Source organism: Bubalus kerabau, chromosome 4 (genome assembly GCF_029407905.1).
Source record: "Bubalus kerabau isolate K-KA32 ecotype Philippines breed swamp buffalo chromosome 4, PCC_UOA_SB_1v2, whole genome shotgun sequence".
Classification (NCBI taxonomy): domain Eukaryota; kingdom Metazoa; phylum Chordata; class Mammalia; order Artiodactyla; family Bovidae; genus Bubalus; species Bubalus kerabau.
Window position 1 is genome coordinate 109,208,711 of NC_073627.1, and position 22,650 is coordinate 109,231,360.

At 40.2% G+C, this 22,650-nt stretch overlaps 1 protein-coding gene across 9 annotated transcripts in view; it reads right to left on the reverse strand.

Annotated features, from left to right (window-relative positions):
* The window catches only part of KANK1 (KN motif and ankyrin repeat domains 1), a 215,124-nt gene that overhangs the window by 47,826 nt on the left and 144,648 nt on the right, over positions 1-22,650 (reverse strand). For 7 of the 9 annotated variants that reach the window (XM_055578237.1, XM_055578235.1, XM_055578236.1 and 4 more), the window contains one exon: positions 12,990-13,109. In XM_055578237.1, coding sequence (XP_055434212.1) covers positions 12,990-13,026 — 37 coding nt within the window. In that variant the 5' untranslated portion in view covers positions 13,027-13,109. Of the gene's footprint in view, positions 1-12,989; positions 13,110-14,786; positions 14,896-22,650 lie in introns of all 9 variants that reach the window. The other 2 variants (XM_055578243.1, XM_055578242.1) reach the window with 1 other exon arrangement.

Sequence of the window (22,650 nt, forward strand, 5' to 3'; positions counted from 1 at the left end):
GATTACCTTTTGGACAACTTAAGGTGAGTATTTCCTGACACAGCCTGAATTCACCTTCCTCCCCTAGTGTGTTCCTTTTCTCCTTGTTACCAACTTCTTAACCCTTTGAGTCTCAAAGACAAAGCACAAATGCGTGTGAATCGTCATTTTCATAAAGCCCTCCTTACACACATCCTTCCCCACTGTACAGCACTGTTCCAAGGGCTTGGTACATCTATGAACTCATCTCATCTTCAAGACAACCCTATGAGGCAGCTTATGTCATCCATGCTGCTGCTCCACTGATACATTAATATGACACAGTACTGGACAGCGATGCACTCTTCCCTGTAGCCCTGAGAGGGCAAAGAATAGTGTGTTGTGGGGGAGGGAGCTGACATTTCCGAAGGGTGGGGAAGAGGAAGAACATGCTACTTCTACACTTTTGCTTGTTCCCTCCTCTTCTGGTGTGTCACCACCCGCTTCTCAATTTGTGCAGAAAAAATTCTCCCAGTTTGCAAAGACCAACTAAATAAAGTATCAGTTCTGTTGGAAGCTGTCCCTTATCCTAATGTGGGGTCACCTCTTCCATTCAGGCTTTCAGTGAAGCGTGCTTTCTCCTCTATATGATTCGTGCACACATCTGACATCCCTACAAACTTATGGGAGCCCCTGTCTTCTTCATTCAACCAGTGTTGTGCCCCCGGCACTGCAGGTGCCCAGGGCCCATTTGCTCAATGTGATTCCTTCCAGAGGAGCCACACTTGAAGTGTTTGTTTCCTTTTAAAGAACTGTATGATAATGTCAAGGACTCTGAGCCCATGCCCTCATTTCACAGCTGAAGTAAGACTCTGGGCCAGGGGGGGCGACAATGCTAACATCAACTCTGCCAATCAAGGGGAAGTGCCAAGGCTGGAAGCTGTCAGACCGGACACCCACCATGCCTCAAGTTTGCCACCCTGCTGCACAGTCAAAGCACCTGGGGCTGTTTCCAAAAATGCTGAGTTGTCCCCCCATCTCCACCCCGATGAATCAGAATCCCCAGGGTGGGGCCAGGGGGATTAGCAGTGTAGAAGCTTCACAGAGGAGTCTATGCCACGGCCAGGGATGAGAACCTCAGCTGTGAATTTTGCAGCTCTTAAGTGTGTCCTTCATCTTGGCTTAAAGGAAGCCGACAGCCAAAATGGGGGCAGCCCCTTAAGTAATTCAAGTAGCCTCAGTGTCAGATCACAAGTTCAAAAATCTTTAGCATCCAGGTTAACAATGGAAAGGAAGGAGTTTGGAGGGGTTTGGGAGAGACTAGAAGGCACGTGTCTTCTCCAGTTGACTATGGCCGTGTGGAAGTATACACTCGTGATCCAGAAAGACGTTTCAAGAGTTGAAGAAACTGGAATTTTTATATGAAATTATTTAATGTAAAAATCTTGGCCATTAATTCAGATTAAAACAAGACCTTGGGTTTGTCAAATAGAATGCACTCCCAAGCCTCAGTTTAATACCAAGCAAGGACTTCACCATATCCATTTGGGATCCAATCTCATCCTGTTTCTGTCCCTTTCCTTTTCCCATTTTCCAGGTGGCCAACTGTTTTCCCCTTCTCATTTCAAACTGCTAGAGTCCTTGTTGAAACACATTGAATACAAAGACAACAACCAAAACAAGAGCCTAGGATTCCTACTGCCATTTCTCTCACAGGTAATCTTAATGTGCAAAAAGACCTATAAGTCTTTATCCTAAAAAGAGACAGGTTGATAGCAAGGTGCTCTGCTATCATGCTCGTGGAGGGCCTGCATTATTTCTGCTATATTTGAGACTTCCCCTCAACCCCTTAAGAATTCAAATACCTTGTTATGCTGTGTAATCCTTTTCCTGCCAGACTGGTGAAGGGATGTAACACTAAAACCTGGGTGTCTAAGAGAACTGCAATGACTGAGAAAGTGTATGCAGTTCCTTTCCTCATCACCAAGGCTCCTTCTCCACCCACCTCCATCTTAGCCTGAGGGGGCTGACAGGACCTGAAGGGGATTACAAGGTTAGGACAGGTCTAGCAAGGACTTACAGCTCTTTCTCATCATAGGTGTGGACAGCATTGGGTGTTGGAAGAGGACTCCTCCTTTAGCTGCCTGGATTAGAAGGATCTGCATTTAAAACTTATTATCAGGGAGATTTTCCAAGGAGAGGCCACAATCAACATGAAAAGGGTGTGCCCCAGCGGAGGTGTGTGATTCCAGTTGGGAAAGTGAAATTAGGAAGAGGACGCTATGTATGATGGGCCTAATCTAAAAGACCAAAAAAGGATCTTGTCTTTGTTAAACCTGACCTAACAAAGTGCATTTCCCCAAACACATTTAAGGCTTAAATCTGGAGTCACACTGAATTTCTACACGTTAGGCTTTCTTTATGGTCTGGGTTGCTTCATGATTATTAATTTCATCAAATTTAAACTAGAGACTTTCTCACAATATATTTTCTTCCAAGGTTTGAAATCAACATTTTAAAAAGCCAAATGACATAATGAACTGGGGCTTGAAATAAAAGATTTAAAACTTTAAATGAAATTACCACAGAGACTATAAAGGCTGTAAAATGATGAAGCAGCAAGGACAGTTTATTTTTGTCCATCTAAAAGAGGTGATAGATCTGCAGAGACCTTTTCCAAAAAACTGCGGGTGAGAAAGAAGGTAGACCAATGGCCATACTCCCACCTTAGAGGTTACCAGCTCAGGTTCTCATCCAATTTCAACCAGTCCACCAAACCGGAGCAGCTAATAAGCAAAAGGAATTGATTGGAGCCCCTCCTCACTCTGGTTGGATTGTTAACAGAGAAAGAAACAGAGAGGTCAAGGAAGCTAGAAAAAGCTTCCCAAACAGCCTCTGACAATATTCCTCTCTGGATGACCACGTCATACCTGAACCCAAGGCATTTAACAGACGATACCATTTTAAGCCTACCTTAGGGGACACGATGAAGAAAATGAAGATACTATTAACTTTCACTTAGATGTGAGGTATGGGGAGGAAGAATGCAAGTTAGTATGTATGACACAGTGAAAGCCACCTGTTCATGACAGGGAACTACCCAGGTGAACAAGCTGGGAGAAGATTGCCCAGCATATGACAAGTTAAGAATGGCAACTGGCAGGGCTCAACTTCACCTCACAGATTCCTAAGCAGGCACTGTGCCTGTATCTTACTATTAGCTGCCCAGTGTTAAGGCAGCACCAAGGAGGTGGGCTGTAAACCTTTGGTGGTTGAACATTGGCTATTTTGGGTATAATGCAAGACACGATGGGCATACCATCATACCAAGATGAAGATGACATGAATCCTGCCTCTTAAGACCTCAAAGGTACAGATAAGTGAGACACAACCACAACTCTTAAATAAAAGAGAGTGATGGCGACTATTTAACAGGATACAAAGCTCTCCAGAAATAAAGAAGAGGAAGGGGTGAATTCACATTGGGAGTATCTGAGGACACTTATTGGAAGAGGTGAGACAGAAAGCAGGACTTGAAGCATAAAAAGGGTTCATATGAACAAATATGAGAAAGACAGCCAGGTCAAAAGAACAGTACTTTGCGCAACTCCACTAAGAGGGGAACAGGGTAGGTAGCAGCTGGGATGGCAGAAAAGCCTCTGCTTCTTTCACATGACTTTGGACGGAGCTATTCTCTTACTACCTGGAGTCAGAGAGGCCTGGGAAGGCCAACCGTGATTTCTGCAGGCACCATGACTGAAGAAACAGAAATAGACTATGACTTGTCAAAATAGGACTTCCCTGGTGGCTCAGATGGTAAAGCATCTGTCTACAATGTGAGAGACCTGGGTTCGATCCCTGGGTTGGGAAGATTACCTGGAGAAGGAAATGGCAACCCACTCCAGTACTCTTGCCTTGAAAATCCCATGGACGGAGGAGCTTGCTGCAGGCTACTATCCATGGGGTGGCAAAGAGTCGGGAACGACTGAGCAACTTCACTTTCTTTCACTTTGTCAAAATAAGGCCAAACACAAAGGCTCTGAGTGCAGAGCAGAAAACAGAGATTAAAGTTACTGAAAGCTAAAATGTTTGGAGAGACAGAAAAAATAACAAAAGTATTAGAAAACTCAAAGATCCTTAATCTTGCCAGCTATCCTTAATAAAACAAAATCACAAAGTAGTGAGAATAAGGCAAAAGATAGACCAACTTTCACAGAACCTCAGTGTTGGTCCTTATACAAAGAAGGGAAACAGGTGCCCTCTGCCAAGTGTATTTCTGTATAGTGATACAAAAGTGAGCTATTGAATGAATGAACTGACTGAACTTTGTATCATTCTTTCCAGTAATTCCCAAACCATACCATGTTCATTTCAATTGACCATGATTTGGAAAGCCTACCTTTTCATCATCAAAGTGTATAGAGGACAGAAAACCAAAGGATAATACCCTAGAGGAAAAGCCTCCAGATCTAAGCCCCCTTTACCTTTCTGGAAACTTTTCTGTCTTGGATTTCTTCGTTTAAAATCAGTATCCTGGGGTGGTGTAAGTGCCATAGGCTGTTTTCTAGTGCCCAAATTAATGTCGGAGCACCACCTTCAGAGAATCCGCAGCTCGTTATATCAGCACGTACAAGGCAATACTCATAATTACTGGGATTCCTTACAGGACAGGATGACAGGTAACCGACCACAGAGCTAATGATGGGATATGACCATTTCCCCTCCCACTGCCAAACAGCTGTCTCTGTGCCAGAGCTGAAAGCTGTGTAAAGTGTGGTGCTAATGGAAAAATCTGGTGGCACAGGGCTTCAGAATTTTGCAATCTTTTCCTGTAAGCTGCATTGTTGGAATGGTTTGACATGAGAACCATTCCCTCCTCCCTGACTGGCCTATGGACTTCCAGGTCTCCACCCTGCCGTGCTATAAAAATCAGTGTATCATCCGGCTGACTCACCACCTGAAGAGGCGGAGTACTGGCTAGGGGACATGCCGCATGAAGCCAGTAGGTACTTCAACCTGCGCCTCCGGGTCATGGGAAGACAAATCAGTCTTTGTTTCATGGTGGGAGGAAACATACCAAATGGGCCGCCTCAAAAAACATTTCCAGGGGGTGGTCCTGATTTGAATGAAGCATCCTGGTCAATCAGTCTGAAATGCTAGGGAAAAGGAAAGTTTCTTGGTGGATACTCTCTCTGAGTATCCACCAAGATGAGGAGGACACTGATGAGGAGGACAGAGAGCAGAGGGAGAGTGAACTTTTAATGTTTTAGTTAGAAGACTGTAAGAACTGATGTGTGTGACTAAGGCTTTAAAGATATTAAGCAGCCGGGCTTATGAATTATTAGAAATATCCCCTCTGTCACTCACTTATATTTCTAATCTAGGAATATTCTCCCCTTTTCTTTCAGGAGACTCTTAAATGTGCCTGCTGTATAGAACACTTGAAATGCCTTCAGCTAACATGTTGATGCAAGAAAAAGGGGACTCAGAAATTTTGGTAGTACAAGCTGAATCAATGTTTTCACAAAGTTATTTGCAAAGTTGATGGAACTTACCAACTAAACCAAATATTGTGAGACTAAATTCAAAAAATCCCATGACTAGCACTTGATTCTATCTAACAGAGATCATGTCCAAAATGCATAGGATACCTTGGAGAGAGAACTGTTCCCATCAGATAAAACCACAAAAAAGGAACTAAAATAAATTTAGGACTTGTGACTAATAAAAAGAGCTATAAATAATAAAACTGCTTTCATAAACCATTACTCTAGCATCAGCTCCTCTAAATAAAGGTTTATATGATGAAATGTAGTCATGTCCACAACCTCTTATCCAGCTGATAGAAATGTCACAAACTACTCAAATCTGGCTTGTCACAAACAAGACAGTGTAAGAGTACAAAGATTTAACTTTCAGAATACGAACAAATCCCATGAATCCAACAATTTGTTTCTTGGCCCAGTTCTTCCTTATGTCTATAGTTCTGCTTTTCATCCTGTTGGTTAGAAAAGCCTTCTAATATTATAGAATATTATTTAATCTTCATTTTTAGCCATGGCTTGCTCCAAGAACTACTAGGATTAGAAATCTGGTCTCTATTTTAAAAGATCCTCAAAACAGCTACATACTTATTTTTAAGCTGTGAGATCACTCATCCATATAGAATGGCCAGATGAGATCACTGATGCTATATATACTAATGGGCTGCATATTTCAAACACTTCTCTTGTTTTCAGCCTTAATAAAGAACTGCAACCCAAAAGCAAAACCAGGCTTATCCTCTAAAACATGAACATACTTTTCCTAAAGCATATGGAAATGAGTAAATCAGTTATAGCACACTCCAAAAATATCTAACAGGGCAGCCAAGACAGGAAAAACAGAATCATCACTTTTATTGGACTTAGAACTTCTACAACTGTTTGAATGAATTGTATCAAGGCTCATTTGCCGGTTGGATCTTCTTTGAGGTTTTTATTAGAGAAGTCCACTCAATGCCATTTTAAAATACACTGCCAGAAAAGAGCAAGAATGCATTATTTCTGTGAATGTGAGAACACCACTAATTATTTTTCATGCCAGATAAAATTAAACAGCCTTTGACAGAAAAGGTCCCCAAAGCAGAAAGTGAGCTTTAGTCACTCATTTCCCTCCGAGCGCATTCAAACCTTTCTTAGAAATTACACAAAGAAGATGAACAAGAAATATCCCAGACACAGGAAGAAGGAGGGCTCAACTAGCCCACTCAAAGTTCTTCCAGAAAGAGGGGAAGTATATAATCAGAAACAAATGCTGATACTCACGATGAGAAGCTGGCAGATGAGCAGGGCACAGAATATTCAAATCCCCGTAGACGGGCTGTTGTAATCCTGTGCCTCCCTATGCAATCTCCAAAAGATAGCAAGAGCTCAAGTTCTTAACATAGCGAAAACTCCCTGTTGGGATTTTGTGCTTTTTTCTCTCTTGCTGGCACCCATGGAGCACCTGGGCAGAAATCGACAACGGAAGGGTACCTTTGCTCAAGACCTAGGACTAGCAGGAGCCCGAATTCTATTCTTCCTACACCCAAGTAGGCTGGTACTTGCTGGGAGATAAGTCATCCTTCCTTGGCTTAACTGGAAAGCTAATCGCCTGTCTGAAATCTGATGCTTAACCCATTATGACTCGCTCACGGTTTGAAGCAAAAATCTTATAAGGTAAAGCTGGCTACAGCTTAAGACCAAAGCCTTGAAAGTTTATAAAACAGGCAAGCCCTGACAAGGGAGGGACTCTTCAGAGTCTCTTTGGGGCAGGATGAATTCTGGGGTTATGATTAACCAGAAAGCAAGACTCTAAAACCCAGGGTCTGTGTTTGTAGGTGGTCTTGGCATTTTAACACTTACGAAATTCAAATGTAAATACTTCTTACTTAAAAAAATAACTATCTTCCCAAATGCCATCACTATAAGAAAATAAATTATTTCACTTAGAAATTCAGTGTGGAATTAGCCTTCAGTTAACTAACAACTAACAGTTTCATTTGAAGTCGAAATGATAATCTAATTAAATTCAGTTATTAAACACATCAAATAAAGGGTGAAACTGCATGAGGTACTAAATATACGAATATAATAAATATATAAATATATATATATATATATATGTATAGTATTAGAATACACTTGTTCATTTGGCTCTATAGAACAATCACACTAAGGAAAAAAAATGACCCCTGTCAGGACAGACATGTTATTTATAATCATTCTACTTTTGGGTTTTATGTAGTTTTTTGAAATATATACTTTCCCATTGATCTGTTTAATTAGATCTTCATAGATACTACACTTCTGATTTTTAATGTCAACAGAATGCCTCAAGCAAAGAAAAATGACTCTCTACTTTCAATTTCTGGGTTAGCCATGGGGGCAAGTCATGTTTTGCCATCTGAACATAAAAGGGAGGTTGAACAGAAGAGATCAAAATCCTGGCTAGCTCTTACATATGTTTTTATGTTGGGCAATTCTGTTACCCTCTCAGCTCTTCTGATAACCACTGAACATATCACTTAAGGGAAAATGCATTTAATCCTCTTGCAGATTACATCAGGAGACCCTGGAAGGTCAAGAAGGGTACTCACAAATTAAAGCAGCCCCAGTTTCTCTTCGGCTCACCCTCTGTCTTTGGTATAATACAAACACAGAGGTCAGGCCTGACTCACCACCACAAACACACCACCTCTGCCATGCTCTGCGACATTCTTTACAGACGGTCTCAGAAACACCAGGGCCCCTCCAGCCAGACCAGTCAGTGCAAATCGGTCTTGTTCTTGACAAACAGCATTCATATCCCTGCTGTCAGGTTCATCACAGTGGGCTCAGAGTTCTGTTTGAGAAATGCTCCTGCCCAGAAAAAATATTTACACAACGGAGAGTAGGCTAAACTGCACCACAGCCGTCTGCCTTCTCTGCCACGAGACTTTGACTCTCTCTGATTGACCAGGTCTTATCTGTGGCCTTTGTACCTCATTTAACATCAGCATGGAGACAAAACTTGGAGCCAAATAACTGATGAGGTAACAAGATTTTATGAAAGTTATTTAAACATTTTAAATTAAATATTTTTATGAAAGTTATTTAATTTAAAATGACAAACAAATGGTTAATGCAGTTCAGTAAGTATATTGAATCAGTAAATATGTATCTGTCTGGGAAAATATACATATGTTTAGGCTGTGAAAGAGAATAGCAAGAGGGGAGAAACTGTAATAGATTAGCAAAGGCAAGTATTAGAAAAAATACAAATGGTGATGGCAAGCATAAAAAGTCATCCACTAAGGCTCATATACCTATTTCATTTAACTGTCAGACACAAGACAATAATTCAGTTCTTTCCCCAACATCCCAGCATCTGACAGAGCCTGGCGCATGGCACCTGAGCAGGTGTTTATTAGATCATGACAGAGATAGCAGGACAAGGAGGATGGTGATTTCTCCTGACTTCTGACCAGCACTTAACATCTTAAAAAGTGTTTTGACGGTTATTGTTTTATTTTTTCTTCATGACAATCCTGTAAAGAAGGTAGGACAAGTATTATTATCTTTATCTGACAAATGAGCCACTTGTTATTTGGCTTCTAAAGAGACTCTAAACTCTAATTAAAGTTTCACAACATTAATTAGTGTTTACAGAGGCATCAATCAGTACACTGTTTACAACACGATGGGAAAACTTGGGAAAAAGCAGACTGTCCCTATCCCTAAATTCTGCAGAAATACACCAATTTTTCTAACCAATGACTCCCATTTACTTCCTACTTGGCTATAAAGAAAGAGAACAGTTAGTCATGAGCAATTTATGATGTTCATACCTCATTACATTAACAAATGACATTAGTGTACTCTTAGTAATACCATAATAAAATACTTTAAATTAATGAAAACAAAACTGGACCAATCAACAGAAGTAGGATGAAGGATCTGGTGAAAAAGACATAAAATTATGACAAACAATTGATAATGAAGGGGTGGGCGGTAAGAAGGAAGATGAAATCTGGAAGGGCTTTACAAGTAAGTTTGCCAGGTTTAGCAAATAAGAGGACACCCACTTAAATCTGAATTTCAGATAAACAAAGGGTTCTTTAATAATGTAGGAATGACTCTCTTTTATCTGGATACTCTGTTCCCAAGGAGACTTCAACTTCCACTAGAATGTAAGATTCCTAAAGGCAGGGGTTTCTGCATATTTTGTTCCCTGCTCTATCCCCAGGGCTCAGAACAATGTTTGGCACATTTTAAGTGCTCAATACATGCCATGTACTGGTAAAGTGTATTTCTTAGGCTTAGATGGTATGTACACGAGTGCCTGTTATATAACCTTTACATTAATTTTTTATGTCTGAAATGTACAGTAATACCTTTTACAAGTTACAGTATTAATTAACCACTCTTATAAGGGGGAGGGGGTTGGGGGATGGAGTGGGAGTTTGGCACAAGTAGATGCAAACTATTATATATAGACTAGATAAACAAGGTCCTGCTGTATAGCACAGGGAATTATAGTTAATATCCTATGATAAATCATAATGGAAAAGAATATAAAAAAAAGAATGTACATATAGGTATAACTGAATCATTTTGCTGTACCAGAAATTAACATTGTAAATAAACTATGTGTTAGTTGCTCGGTAATATCTGACTCTGTGCAACCCCATGGACCTTAGCCCACCAGGCTCCTCTGTCCATGGGATTTCCCAGGCAAGAATATTGGAGTGGGTTGGCATTCCCTTCTCCAGGGGATCTTCTCAACCCAGGAATCAAACCTGGGTCTCCTGCAGTACAGGCAGATTCTTTGCCATCTGAGTCACTAGGGAAGCCTACTTCAATTTTTAAAAAAATCAATGCTTTTTACCCAATCTAACTGAAGGACTCAGTGGGGAATGAGAGTGTAAAATGGCTTGTGAATGGTCCCTTATCCAATTTAAACTCTATACAGGGACGTGAACATGGGATAATCAGTCTTCAGGTGTGTCTTGCCGCAAGGGCACAGTGTAACCAGGTTGTGCTTTTCTCAGTTGTCTTCTTTTGCATCTGCTACATTCCTCAGACCATGAAAAGTGTTTCTTTTGCCAGTGTTCTGACTCCATCGTCACATGGGATTTCTGCTCATGTTCTGAGGAGCCCAAAGCAGTGATTTTTCAGGGGGAGGGGGTAGGAAGGGAGACCTCTTTGGGGTACAACACATCTAGGGGAAGTACAGTTTAAGAAAGCATATTTAATATTATCCTTTATTTTTGAAAACGAATAAAACATATATTTACTTCATACTTAACACTTCTACTAAACTATCCAAATAATGTAGTTTTTTCTCATGGGAAAGATCAGTCACCAGCCTTCTGTTCCAGGCACCTGTCTGCAATAACAAGTCATACCCTGACACCCCAGAAGTCACAAATCAGAGTTTTTCTTTGCTTTCAGACTCAGTCCTTAGACCTGTTAGGCAGGCTACCAAGTGAGGAAGGAAGGTTATAACTGTATCATCAGACTTTAAGAACAAAGGAAAAGTGATACTCCAAGACAAATCAAGTCGGAAAGGGATTTAGAGTCACTTGGGGTAAGTATCTAAACCCCTGAATATGGAATTCTGCCAGAGATACCAGAGGGTTTTGAAGAACAACTTCAAGCCCCCTTCCTCTGAATGTGTGAAAACAATTAGGAGCAGGAGAGGGAAAGGAGATGATAGCATTACAGGGGTATTGAAACCCACTCAAAACTCTCAAGAAACTTCAGTGTTTCAATTTCTGCCCTTATCAAATATTTGACTAGAGAAACAATAATCCTGACTTTTCTTTCTTCACTTAGGTAAGTTACTGAGCTTCTCTGTGCCATGACACAGGGGTAGCAGCGGTGGTGGTGGCAGTGATGATAACACATACTCTCACAGGACCGCAGTGATGATTAAGCATAATAATGCAGGCAAAGCATCTTGGGTACCATGGTAACACTAAGAGTTCATTAAACGTTAGGTATTATCATTCACATTATTGACAGCAATCCTGAGCAGAATCTATAAAAGTCCTGAGAAGTCGAGCAGCAGAAAGGACAGGAAGAAGAATGAACAGATTAAGATCAGTTGTTCCATAATTAACAATAGAGTTTATTTGGGTTTGATCTGGGGCAAGCTGTAGCATCTTGTTAGAGGGGATGCTTGTAGCTGGGGTTGCTGACACAGAAAGTCTCCTAGCGGGTGAGTGGGCCCATTTCAGAGGTGTCCTCCTCCTCCTTCTGATGTTTTACAGCTTATACAACACTTGTAGGCATGTTTCTGATGCTCTCATTGGTTCTAGCCCTGCAGGTTGACATACTGATGTTTTACACATGGAGAAATAGTCCTGCCCCATAATTCATGGTTAATGTAGGAGATGGGTCTCCTGACTCCAACCCTACATTCTCTCCATTACCAGCACACAGAGACAGCAGTGCGAGGACCTTGGACTCAAGTGCTCCACAAGAATTCCCACATATACAATTACTGCTCTCACACGTTCCACTATTTGGCAGACAACTTAAAAGAAGAATGAGCACTTGGAGTACCACTTTGGAGAGATTGTCATCTCCTGCCATATACAGTCTCATATACTTTTCTCAGTGTTTGTCCTACAAATTTCTCCAAAATCTTATATAAACAATACAAATTATAGATATGCAAGATATATAGGCTTCTAATATAATCAAGTAAGAATCAGAATACAAATCTTTACGATTCACAATATCTATAGCTTACTGTATATTTCTTTTTGGATAAGTTAAAGAATGAATATACCCTTCTCTTATCCCACTCCCCCACTGTTGGGCAAAATCAAACAAAAGCTGCTTGGGAGTGGATACTGCTGTTGCTGCTAAGTCACTTCAGTCATGTCCGACTCTGTGTGACCCCATAGACGGCAGCCCACTAGGCTCCTCTGTCCCTGGGATTCTCCAGGCAAGAACACTGGAGTGGGTTGCCATTTCCTTCTCCATTGCATGAAAGTGAAAAGTGAAAGTGAAGTCGCTCAGTCGTGTCCGACTCTTTGTGACCCCATGGACTGCAGCCTACCAGGCTCCTCCGTCCATGCGATTTTCCAGGCAAGAGTACTGGAGTGGGTTGCCATTGCCTTCTCTGGGAATGGATACTAAGGATTGGTTTTAAGCATTCAGACTCGGCTCCTCTCTCATTGTTTGATCCTTCATAAAGAAGTGCAAGAGAAGTATATATTATTCTTGCATTAGCATTCAGGATTTTACATTTATCTTTTAACACTCCAATAGAGTTGCCTTAGATAATAATTTACCTAACTGATTTTTGTACATAAAAACTCTAAAGATAAAAGCAGATTCTGCAAGAGATTAAACAACAACAAAAACTTTAATGGACAGAAACTGCTTTGAAATTCTAGTTATCTAGGCAACTTATTATGATTTATCCATTATTTAAAAAGAAGCAACTTGGTCTGAGCAAAGACACATGCTAATGCACACACACATATACATACACACTACAGAACATGGAGTTACCTGAGGCACAGCCGTTAACCTTTGTGGTGTGAGCCATGCTGGCTTGAATCCAATGACAGATCCAGAAAGGAGTGAGGACTCATGCAAATTTTATGCATTAAGTTCCCAAATGCGTTCAACCTGAAACAATAAAGAGAGCCCCATCAAAATGGGTCATTTAAAAATATGTATAAACACTAAATCTTAGCCTTCTGTTTACAAAGATGACTGCCTATGGACAGAGGAAATCAGAAAAGCAGGGAGAGGCAGCCTGTGGAGCAAGGTGGTGACTGCCCTGTATCTGGCCACTGGATGTTTAGAGTGACGCACCCACAGATGCACCCATGGACAGGGACTGAAAGCAGGTCTCTAAACACAATACTTCTATGGGAGATAAAATAGGTTCTCCAGAAATGTGACTTTTTGAGGAAGGTGTCCTTCAAATATAAATATGTATCATTTCACAAACTATTTCTGGCTTTTAAACTTATCTTCTTTTCCAAATTTTGCTTCAACAGTTTCATTTTCTCAATTGCAATTTCAAAGCAGTTGTTGCACCAAATGTTCACATTTTTAAAAAAGATAAATTTCATGTGAATTCTCTTGTAAGATCTCAAGTTTTTCACTGATCCAGTCTTTTAAAACATAAATCTGATCCAGGCAGTCCTCATCTTAAAAAAAAAAAAAAAAAATCTGCTCTGTTCTGTTGGATAAACTTCAAATGACTTAGCATGACATGCAGTTTCAAAACATCAGGGTTTATGTTAGGCAACATATTTCTTATTTTATATTGATTTTCTACTTTAAAGTTAACTGAGATTACTACAAGACATTACAATCACAAAATTTAAAACAAAAAGAAAAAAAGCCCATTGCTCCAACCTTTGCTTCTGCAAAATACCTTTTGAAAAATATTGGTAAGGAAAGCAACAAAGGTACAGACAGGAATATTCCATTTCTTCCATTGTGCCCAAATTCTCACTCTAGACCAACAAAATCTGAAGAAATTGAGCTTAACAAATTCCAAGTTGAGAGATAAAGTGTAACTGAGAAACCTACATAAACTCTTCCAAACAGGAGAATTCTAAAATAATAACATATCCATATATCCTGTATCCTAATGCAGCTATTGATGTCATTTAAGAGCTTTTAATAATACAGTAAAGTACTCAAAGTATGTTGATTAAAAAAACTAGTCATAACCTATTTTGTTAAAAATACATATGTACATATTTATACATCTATTTAAAACAATTAGAAATAAACACACCAAAACAGTTATTGTGGTTGCCCTTCAGTGATGCAATTATCCATGATTTTAGCTCCTTCATTACTTTTGTAATAGTAATTATTTATAAAAGAGACATTAGATACTTCCTGTCAACTTGGTTTTGTTTGCTTTAAAATGAACTGGAGAAAGAAAAAAGCATTTTAAAATGCTATGAAAAAGGAAACTATCAAGCCACGGTCATGGAGATTATAAGAGGTCAGAAACATAAGTAAACAAAAAGAAGGAAAGGGGAATCGGCTAACCCCTTTGATCACACAGGGTGAGAATTCCTTGCTGCTTAGCTGGGGATCTTTTCTTCACTGTCTGAATGGGTCTGCACTACGGTTCAAAGCTGACTACTGTGAAAGCAGCTCAGTGCACTCGGAGGGACCTTCTACAGGCTGCTTCTGACAGGCGTGCTCCCGTGTGTGGCTTTTCCAGCTACAGTTGAGTACTGCTCAGCTTGCCCACAGAGACTCAAGTCTCACTCTTCCACTGGGAGGCCTCCTCGCTCCCTGTTAGTCCCCAGTTTCTATCTGGCAGCTCACCAAGAGGACAGGACAGCTCTAATCTCTCTGACTATGTGGTCATCACCTGACATTCTGTTGAAAATAGGCCCTGGTTCAGGTCCATGGCGCTGAACTTGGAGAGTCGGAGCTAGGCAAATCAAAGGAGATAAGAGTGAGCATTATGTCTGACAAATGTAGCTTTGTTAATAAAATAAGGTGGGGACTGGGAGAATTGAAGGAGGAGTGCGGTGATGAGAGGGCAAAAGGAAGAAGCCCAGCTTCTGGAATTATTCAAGTAATTATACTTTTAAAAGCCAACAACAGCAAAAACTGTTTACTGGTCTCAGTCGAGCCCTGTGTGTGTGTTTGTGCCTGTGTGTATTCTTCCTTCATAATGGCTTATAAATACCACCATTTAAACTCTTGAGGGAAAACTGAAGGCAAGAAGAAACATGCTGCTTGTGTTATGGGTGAATGAAGTATGTGTCAAGGTGTTTGGATGGATATATGCCCAGAATCTTCCAAGTCAAGCTTCATGAACTTTGGTCCAAGGTCCTCTCGTGTTCTTGAACATCTTTCACCTGGCAGAAGATCTTTATCTCAGATCCAAATTGGTCTCTCCCACCCTCCCCCAAACTGAACAATAAAATCAAAATGAGGACAAAGCCTCAAATTAGGAACCACAGGCATATCACTGGTAAAATAACAAGACATTCCTGTCACTGGGTGTGGATCCTGGCAGTGTCTGTGCAGAAACAAGTTTTACATTGTGTTATCGATCTTTCCCAGTTATTGTTCATGCCTGACAGGTGGCTTCAAACTGTGAGGACTCGGTCTTCTTAATGATATGCAGATTCTTATGTCAGTGCATTGTATAAACCATGAAAGGTTTGGCTGTGATCCATTCTCTGTTACAGATCAATAAACTGCTTCTTTTCTCTGTCAGAGAAGACTGCAAACCAGTAAATCTTAACTAGTACAACAGTGGCTTGGTTTTGCTGGCTAAGAAAAAGCACTTCTTTGAAGGGATTTAGAAAAATACATCCACAAAGAAAATAATTTGCCTTCTTGCCTGTTTATTTAAAGAGACTGATGTGCGTTCAATAACAGCTCCCCCAGTATGGTGCTGAAAATAATGTAGACGCATGAATTAACCTCATAGACATATTAGTTTAATATGAAACAGATATGAAAAAGAGCTCACTTGATGTAAGAACATCAATGAAAACAAATAAGCCAAATTGAAACTTGATGTGCACTCTAAGCCAGTATTGCCAACCAATCAAATGCCATTGCCCTGGTTACAACCAAGATTATGCAGGTGACGGTAACAACACTGATGACAATGCTGATGACCACAGTGCGCATCAAGCGCTTACATTAGTTACTGAAATCTAAAACGTCATCTACTCTGAAGTGTACCATTAAGTGCCATTGGTTAAAAAAAGATATTGCTAATTAAATGCTAATAAAATGCTCCGAAAAATCACATTAATTGTAAGATATATCCTCATTTGAGAAGTGTTAAAATGTGCATCTTGAAATTGGTGAAATAATGTTATCTTCAAGGCACTTTTAAAGAACTTAATAGTTATTACATTAATTAAACCTTACAACAATCCTATGAAGTACCAACATCCTCTCTCTACATTTTACAGATAGGAACCTGAGGTTTAGAATTTGCTGAGGTCACATAGCTGGTAAATGAAAAAGCTACATTTTAGAGCTAAGGAATTCACCTACAGCTCATATGCCATGCTTTGTGATTAGTGACTTAAAAGTGAGAGCATGATTGCCGTAAGAAGTAAGAACTCACATGCATAGTGTAAAGTCCCTTTCAAGGAGTTACCTAAGGGATGTATATGCTTACTGCAAGGATGCTTTGTTTTAATCCCTTTTAGGTCGAAAGTTGTGTTTCAGAATTTTATGTAATATTGGTTTTAAAGCAATTACATTTCAAACTTTATTCTTTCAGATTAAATGTTTAAGAGCTTGAGGAGGTACCTCCCCAATATACCATGGTATACTCAATATACCATAACACACAGGGTATATTTTAGCACTTATTGGTCATAATCTCTTCTAGACTCCACAAGATATCAATCTTGATTATTAATATTGATTCATTAAACTTTGCCATGAATGCCATTTGACTCTTTCAAAAAATTCAGTGCTTAAGAAATTTTCCACCACTGAAAACAGGTGGGAGATTCTCAATGGAACTGTAGGAGTTTTTAAAAAATGGATAGGATAAAGGTAGTATAACTGGAATAAGAAACTTGCTGCTCAAAATGACAATTATGAAATGGGAAATAACCATTTTGATGTGCAAATTCTAGAATGTCTTTTATAACATAATTTTTTATAATTTATAAAGTTACAGAAGCAATATTAAGAATTTGACTTAAAATCTGGAAAAGACAAAACATGCCAAAAAATGACAATTTACTATCTGACAATCCGAATGTTGTCATTGTTACCGCCTGAGACTCTTCAATATATTGACTATATGCATATTTTAATTACCTCAACATGCTTTTAAAGACCTACACCATCCTAGAATCTGAACCAGTCACTATTTTGTTTCCATTTCAGAGACATAAAATAAACTATCTTATGTTGGTGGCTGCGCAGCACAGGAGCTACCCCACGTCCAAGGTCAGCAGCAGCGGCTGAGAGGAGCTACCCCATGTCTAAGGTCAGCAGCAGCAGCTGAGAGGAGCTACCCCATGTCCAAGGTCAGGGGTGGTGGCCACGAGGAGATACCACACGTCCAAGGTAAGGAGCAGTGGCTAGGCTTTGCTGGAGTAGCCGTGAAGAGATACCCCACGTCCAAGGTAAGAGAAACCCAAGTAAGATGGTAAGTGCTGAAAGAGGGCATCAGAGGGCAGACTGAAACCACAATCACAGACAACTAGCCAATCTGATCACACAGACCACAGCCTTGTTTAACTCAATGAAACTATGAGCCATGTCACGTAGGGCCACCCAAGACAGATGGTTCATAGTGGAAAGTTCTGACAAAATGTGGTCCACCAGAGATGGGAAAGGCAAACCACTTCAGTATTCTTGCCTTGAGAACCCCATGAACAGTATGGAAAGGCAAAAAGATAGGATACTGAAAGAGGAACTCCCCAGGTCGGTAGGTACCCAATATGCTACTGGAGATCAGTGGAGAAATAGCTACAGAAAGAATGAGGGGATGGAGCCAAAGCAAAAACAACACCCAGTTGTGGATGTTACTGGTGATAGAAGCAGGGTCTGATGCTGTAAAGAGCAATATTGCATAGGAACCTGGAATGTTAAGTCCATGAATCAAGGCAAATTGGAAGTGGTCAAACAGGAGATGGCAAGAGTTAACGTCGACATTCTAGGAATCAGTGAACTAAGATGGACTGGAATGAAGGAACTTAACTCAGATGACCATTATATCAACTACTGTGGGCAGAAATCCCTTAGAAGAAATGGAGTAGCCATCATAGTCAACAAAAGAGTCCAAAATGCAGTACTTGGCTACAATCTCAAAAACGACAGAATGATCTCTGTTTGTTTCCAAGGCAAACCATTCAATATCACGGTAATCCAAGTCTATGCCCTGACCGGTAACAATGAAGAAGCTGAAGTTGAATGATTCTATGAAGACCTACAAGATCTTTTAGAACTAATACCCCCCAAAAATGTCCTTTTCATTATTGGGGACTGGAATGCAAAAGTAGGAAGTCAAGAAACACCTGGAGTAACAGGCAAAATTGGCGTTGGGGTACAGAATGAACCAGGGCAAAGGCTAGTAGAGTTTTGTCAAGAGAACACACTGGTCATAGCAAATACCCTCTTCCAACAACACAAGAGGAGACTCTACACATGGACATCACCAGATGCTCAACACCAAAATCAGATTGATTATATTCTTTGCAGCCAAAGATGGAGAAATTCTATACAGTTGGCAAAAACAAGACTGGGAGCTGACTGTGGCTCAGACCATGAACTCCTTATTGCCAAATTCAGACTTAAACTGAAGAAAGTGGGGAAAACCACTAGACCATTCAGGTATGACCTATATCAAATCCCTTCTGACTAAACAGTGGAAGTGAGAAATAGATTTAAGGGACTAGATCTGATAGAGTACCTGATGAACTATGGATGGAGGTTCGAGACATTGTACAGGAGACAGGGATCAAGACCATTCCCATGGAAAAGAAATGCAAAAAAGCAAAATGGCTGTTAGAGGTGGGCTTACAAATAGCTGTGAAAAGAAGAGAAGCGAAAACAAAGGATAAAAGGAAAGATATAAACATCTGAATGCAGAGTTCCAAAGAATAGCAAGGAGAGATAAGAAAGCCTTCCTCAGCGACCAATGCAAAGAAATAGAGGAAAACAAAAGAATGGGAAAGACTAGAGATCACTTCAAGAAAATTAGAGATACCAAAGGACTATTTCATGCAGAGATGGGCTCAATAAAGGACAGAGATGGTATGGACCTAACAGAAGTAGAAGATATTAAGAAGAGGTGGCAAGAATACACAGAAGAACTGTACAAAAAAGATCTTCACAACCCAGATAATCATGATGGTGTGATCACTCACCTAGAGCCAGACATCCTGGAATGTGAAGTCAAGTGGGCCTTAGGAAGCATCACTATGAACAAAGCTAGTGAAGGCAATGGAATTCCAGTTGAGCTACTTCAAATCCTAAAAGAGGATGCTGTGAAAGTGCTGCACTCAATATGCCAGCAAATTTGGAAAACTCAGCAGTGGCCACAGGACTGGAAAAGGTCAGTTTTCATTCCAATCCCAAAGAAAGGCAACGCCAAAGAATACTCAAACTATTGCACAATTGCACTCATCTCACATGCTAGTAAAGTAATGCTCAAAATTCTCCAAGCCAGGCTTCAGCAACACATGAACCATGAACTTCCAGATGTTCAAGCTGGTTTTAGGAAAGGCCGAGGAACCAGAGATCAAATTGCCAACACCCGCTGGATCACTGAAAAAGCAAGGGAGTTCCAGAAAAACATCTATTTCTGCTTTATTGACTATGTTAAAGCCTTTGACTGTGTGGATTACAATAAACTGTGGAAAATTCTGAAAGAGATGGGAATACCAGACCACCTGACCTGCCTCTTGAGAAATCGGTATGCAGGTCAGGAAACAACAGTTAGAACTGGACATGGAACAATAGACTGGTTCCAAATAGGAAAAGGAGAACGTCAAGGCTGTATATCGTCACCCTGCTTACTTAACTTATATGCAGAGTACATCATGAGAAACGCTGGGCTGGAAGAAGCACAAGCTGGAATCAAGATTGCGGGGAGAAATATTGATAACCTCAGATATGCAGATGATACCACCCTTATGGCAGAAAGTGAAGAAGAGCTAAAAGTGAAAAAGGAGAGTGAAAAAGTTGCTTAAAGCTCAACATTCAGAAAACTAAGATCATGGCATCTGGTCCCATCACTTTATGGCAAATAGATGGGGAAACAGTGGAAACAAGTGGTGACTTTATCTTTTTGGGCTCCCAAATCACTGCAAGTGGTGACTGCAGCCATGAAATTAAAAGACACTTACTCCTTGGAGGAAAGTTATGACCAACCTAGACAGCATATTAAAAAGCAAGGACATTACTTTGTCAACAAAGGTATGTCTAGTCATGGCTATGGTTTTTCCAGTAGTCATGTATCGATGTGAGAGTTGGACTATAAAGAGGGCTGAGCGCCAAAGAATTGATGCTTTTGAACTGTGGTATTGGAGAACTCTTGAGAGTCCCTTGGACTGCAAGGATATCCAACCAGTCCATCCTAAGGGAAATCGGTTCTGTTTATTCATTGGAAGGACTGATGTTGAAGCTGAAACTCCACTTTTTTGGCCACCTGATGCGAAGAGCTGACTTGTTTGAAAAGACCCTGATGCTGGGAAAGATTGAGGGCAGGAGGAGAAGGGGACAAGAGAGGATGAGATGGTTGGAGGGCATCACTGAGTCAATGGACATGAGTTTGAGTAAACTCCAGGAGTTGGTGATGGACAGGGAGGCCTGGTGTGCTGTGGTTCATGGGGTCGCAAAGAGTCGGATATGACTGAGTGACTGAACTGAACTGAACATGCTAAGATTTGCTTCTTTAGGTACAAAAGTGGATATATCCAGCTCTTTCACAGACTCTCTCCCATCCACATCCACTCTACATCATGAAAGTACATCAGCATCTTTCCAAGAGTATGCATAAGGAAATGCCTCCAATGAAGGGGTTAAAACCATCTTGGAGCCTGCAGATGCCTCAGAGCCCTGCATGGCTCTGCTCCAGCTGGGTTGCTGGGAATCACACAGCTTCCGCAACACTTAGAAGTAATGGTGACAAATTTTCTTTCTAGGAAATTTTCTGTGATGGAAATTTATCAGCTCATAACCTAGGCTAAAACCAGGTACTTCTCTGCAAAAAAAAAAAAAAAAAAAAAAAAAAAGAGTAAAAGACAGTCTGAAGAAGAGTAGACCAATGAAAATTAGAATTATTAAAGTTTGTCAAAAGTTTACCACCTTCACATTTTTTACTTTAGAGGGAAGTAATGTTATGACTCAGGACAGGCATGTGAAATGGTATTTATTGAGTGCACTGGTTCACCTCTAATGGGTTTAGGGAAAACAGACCATAGCAGAATCCTAAACCTTGATGTTATAAACAGTCTATATTAGTGAAGCCTTGCTCTTACTTAGGAAGCATCTCTCCTAGTGGTAGATTATGAGTTAAAGTATCAGTGCTTTTGCTTATTCAAATATTAAAGAATCAAACCAGTTACAGATATAAGAGAATTCGTTTGGTACAGTTTGAAAGGCTTTTCCTTCATTTCCTATTTAAATTATTTAAAATGTGCAGCTCTTTATTTACTGCTATAGCAGATATTTTCCCTTTAATTCCTTCTGGATTTTTATGTGATAGTCTCTGTAATTACTTTTAAATTGATCAATATTGTTAATAACAAGTTCAAGGGTACCTGGACTAAATAAAAGGGGATCACAACATATTCTTAAGATTCTTATCTTCCAAAGAGTAGGTCTCCAAGTGTGGCTCCCAGACCAGCAGCAAAGCATGACCTTCTGGGACCTACTTAGAAATGCAAAGTCTCAGGCCACTCCAGACCTCCTGAATCATCAGCTCCAGGGTGGACCTTAAGTCAATGAGGACTTTAAAGCCAATTAGTAACATAATATAAATGATCTTATTTTTAAGTAGTTTGCTTAGGCATTTTATTATCTTTAATGAGAGGTAGGTCAGGGCTCCTTCAGTTATAATATCACGGGGAAAGGACACTGGATCTGGACCTTCCAGGAACAGTTTATTCAGACCAGTCCTTTGATTTTAATTTTCAAAAAAAATTTTATTTTCTAATCTTTAGAGCAGAAAGGTTCAGCCATGCTACACAGAAAGTTTCAGATATTCTTGTATTTTCCCCAGAAGATACAAGCTTATTTAAGGGAAACTTAAAAGAGGTCAAGTGCCTAGATCAGAAGGTACTTTATAATTTGCTGCCTGACAAAAGTTCCCCAAAAGTTAAACTGTGTTATCAACACAGCATATGCACTTCAACTGAAAATGGTTATGGGAAAAGCTGGAACCAGAAACCGAATCTGGAGATGTAAAAAGACAGCACTGGCATCTACTGTACCTCATTCACAGTCAAGTTCAAGTTGCTCTAAACAGGCCATTCAAGCTATTCCAGTAAGGCTGGAATACTGCTTTCCTTCAGCTGAAATAAATCTAATTTATGCTTTTATCTTTTTAATATAGATTCAGAACATTCTCTGCTATTTTATTGTCTCAGGCTTTCCAGCTGGGACAAGCAGACTGCTTTCATGACTGTGCAAAAATCTAGCTGATGTTCATCTACCCATGCTTGAGGGCAAATTCTAGTTTATG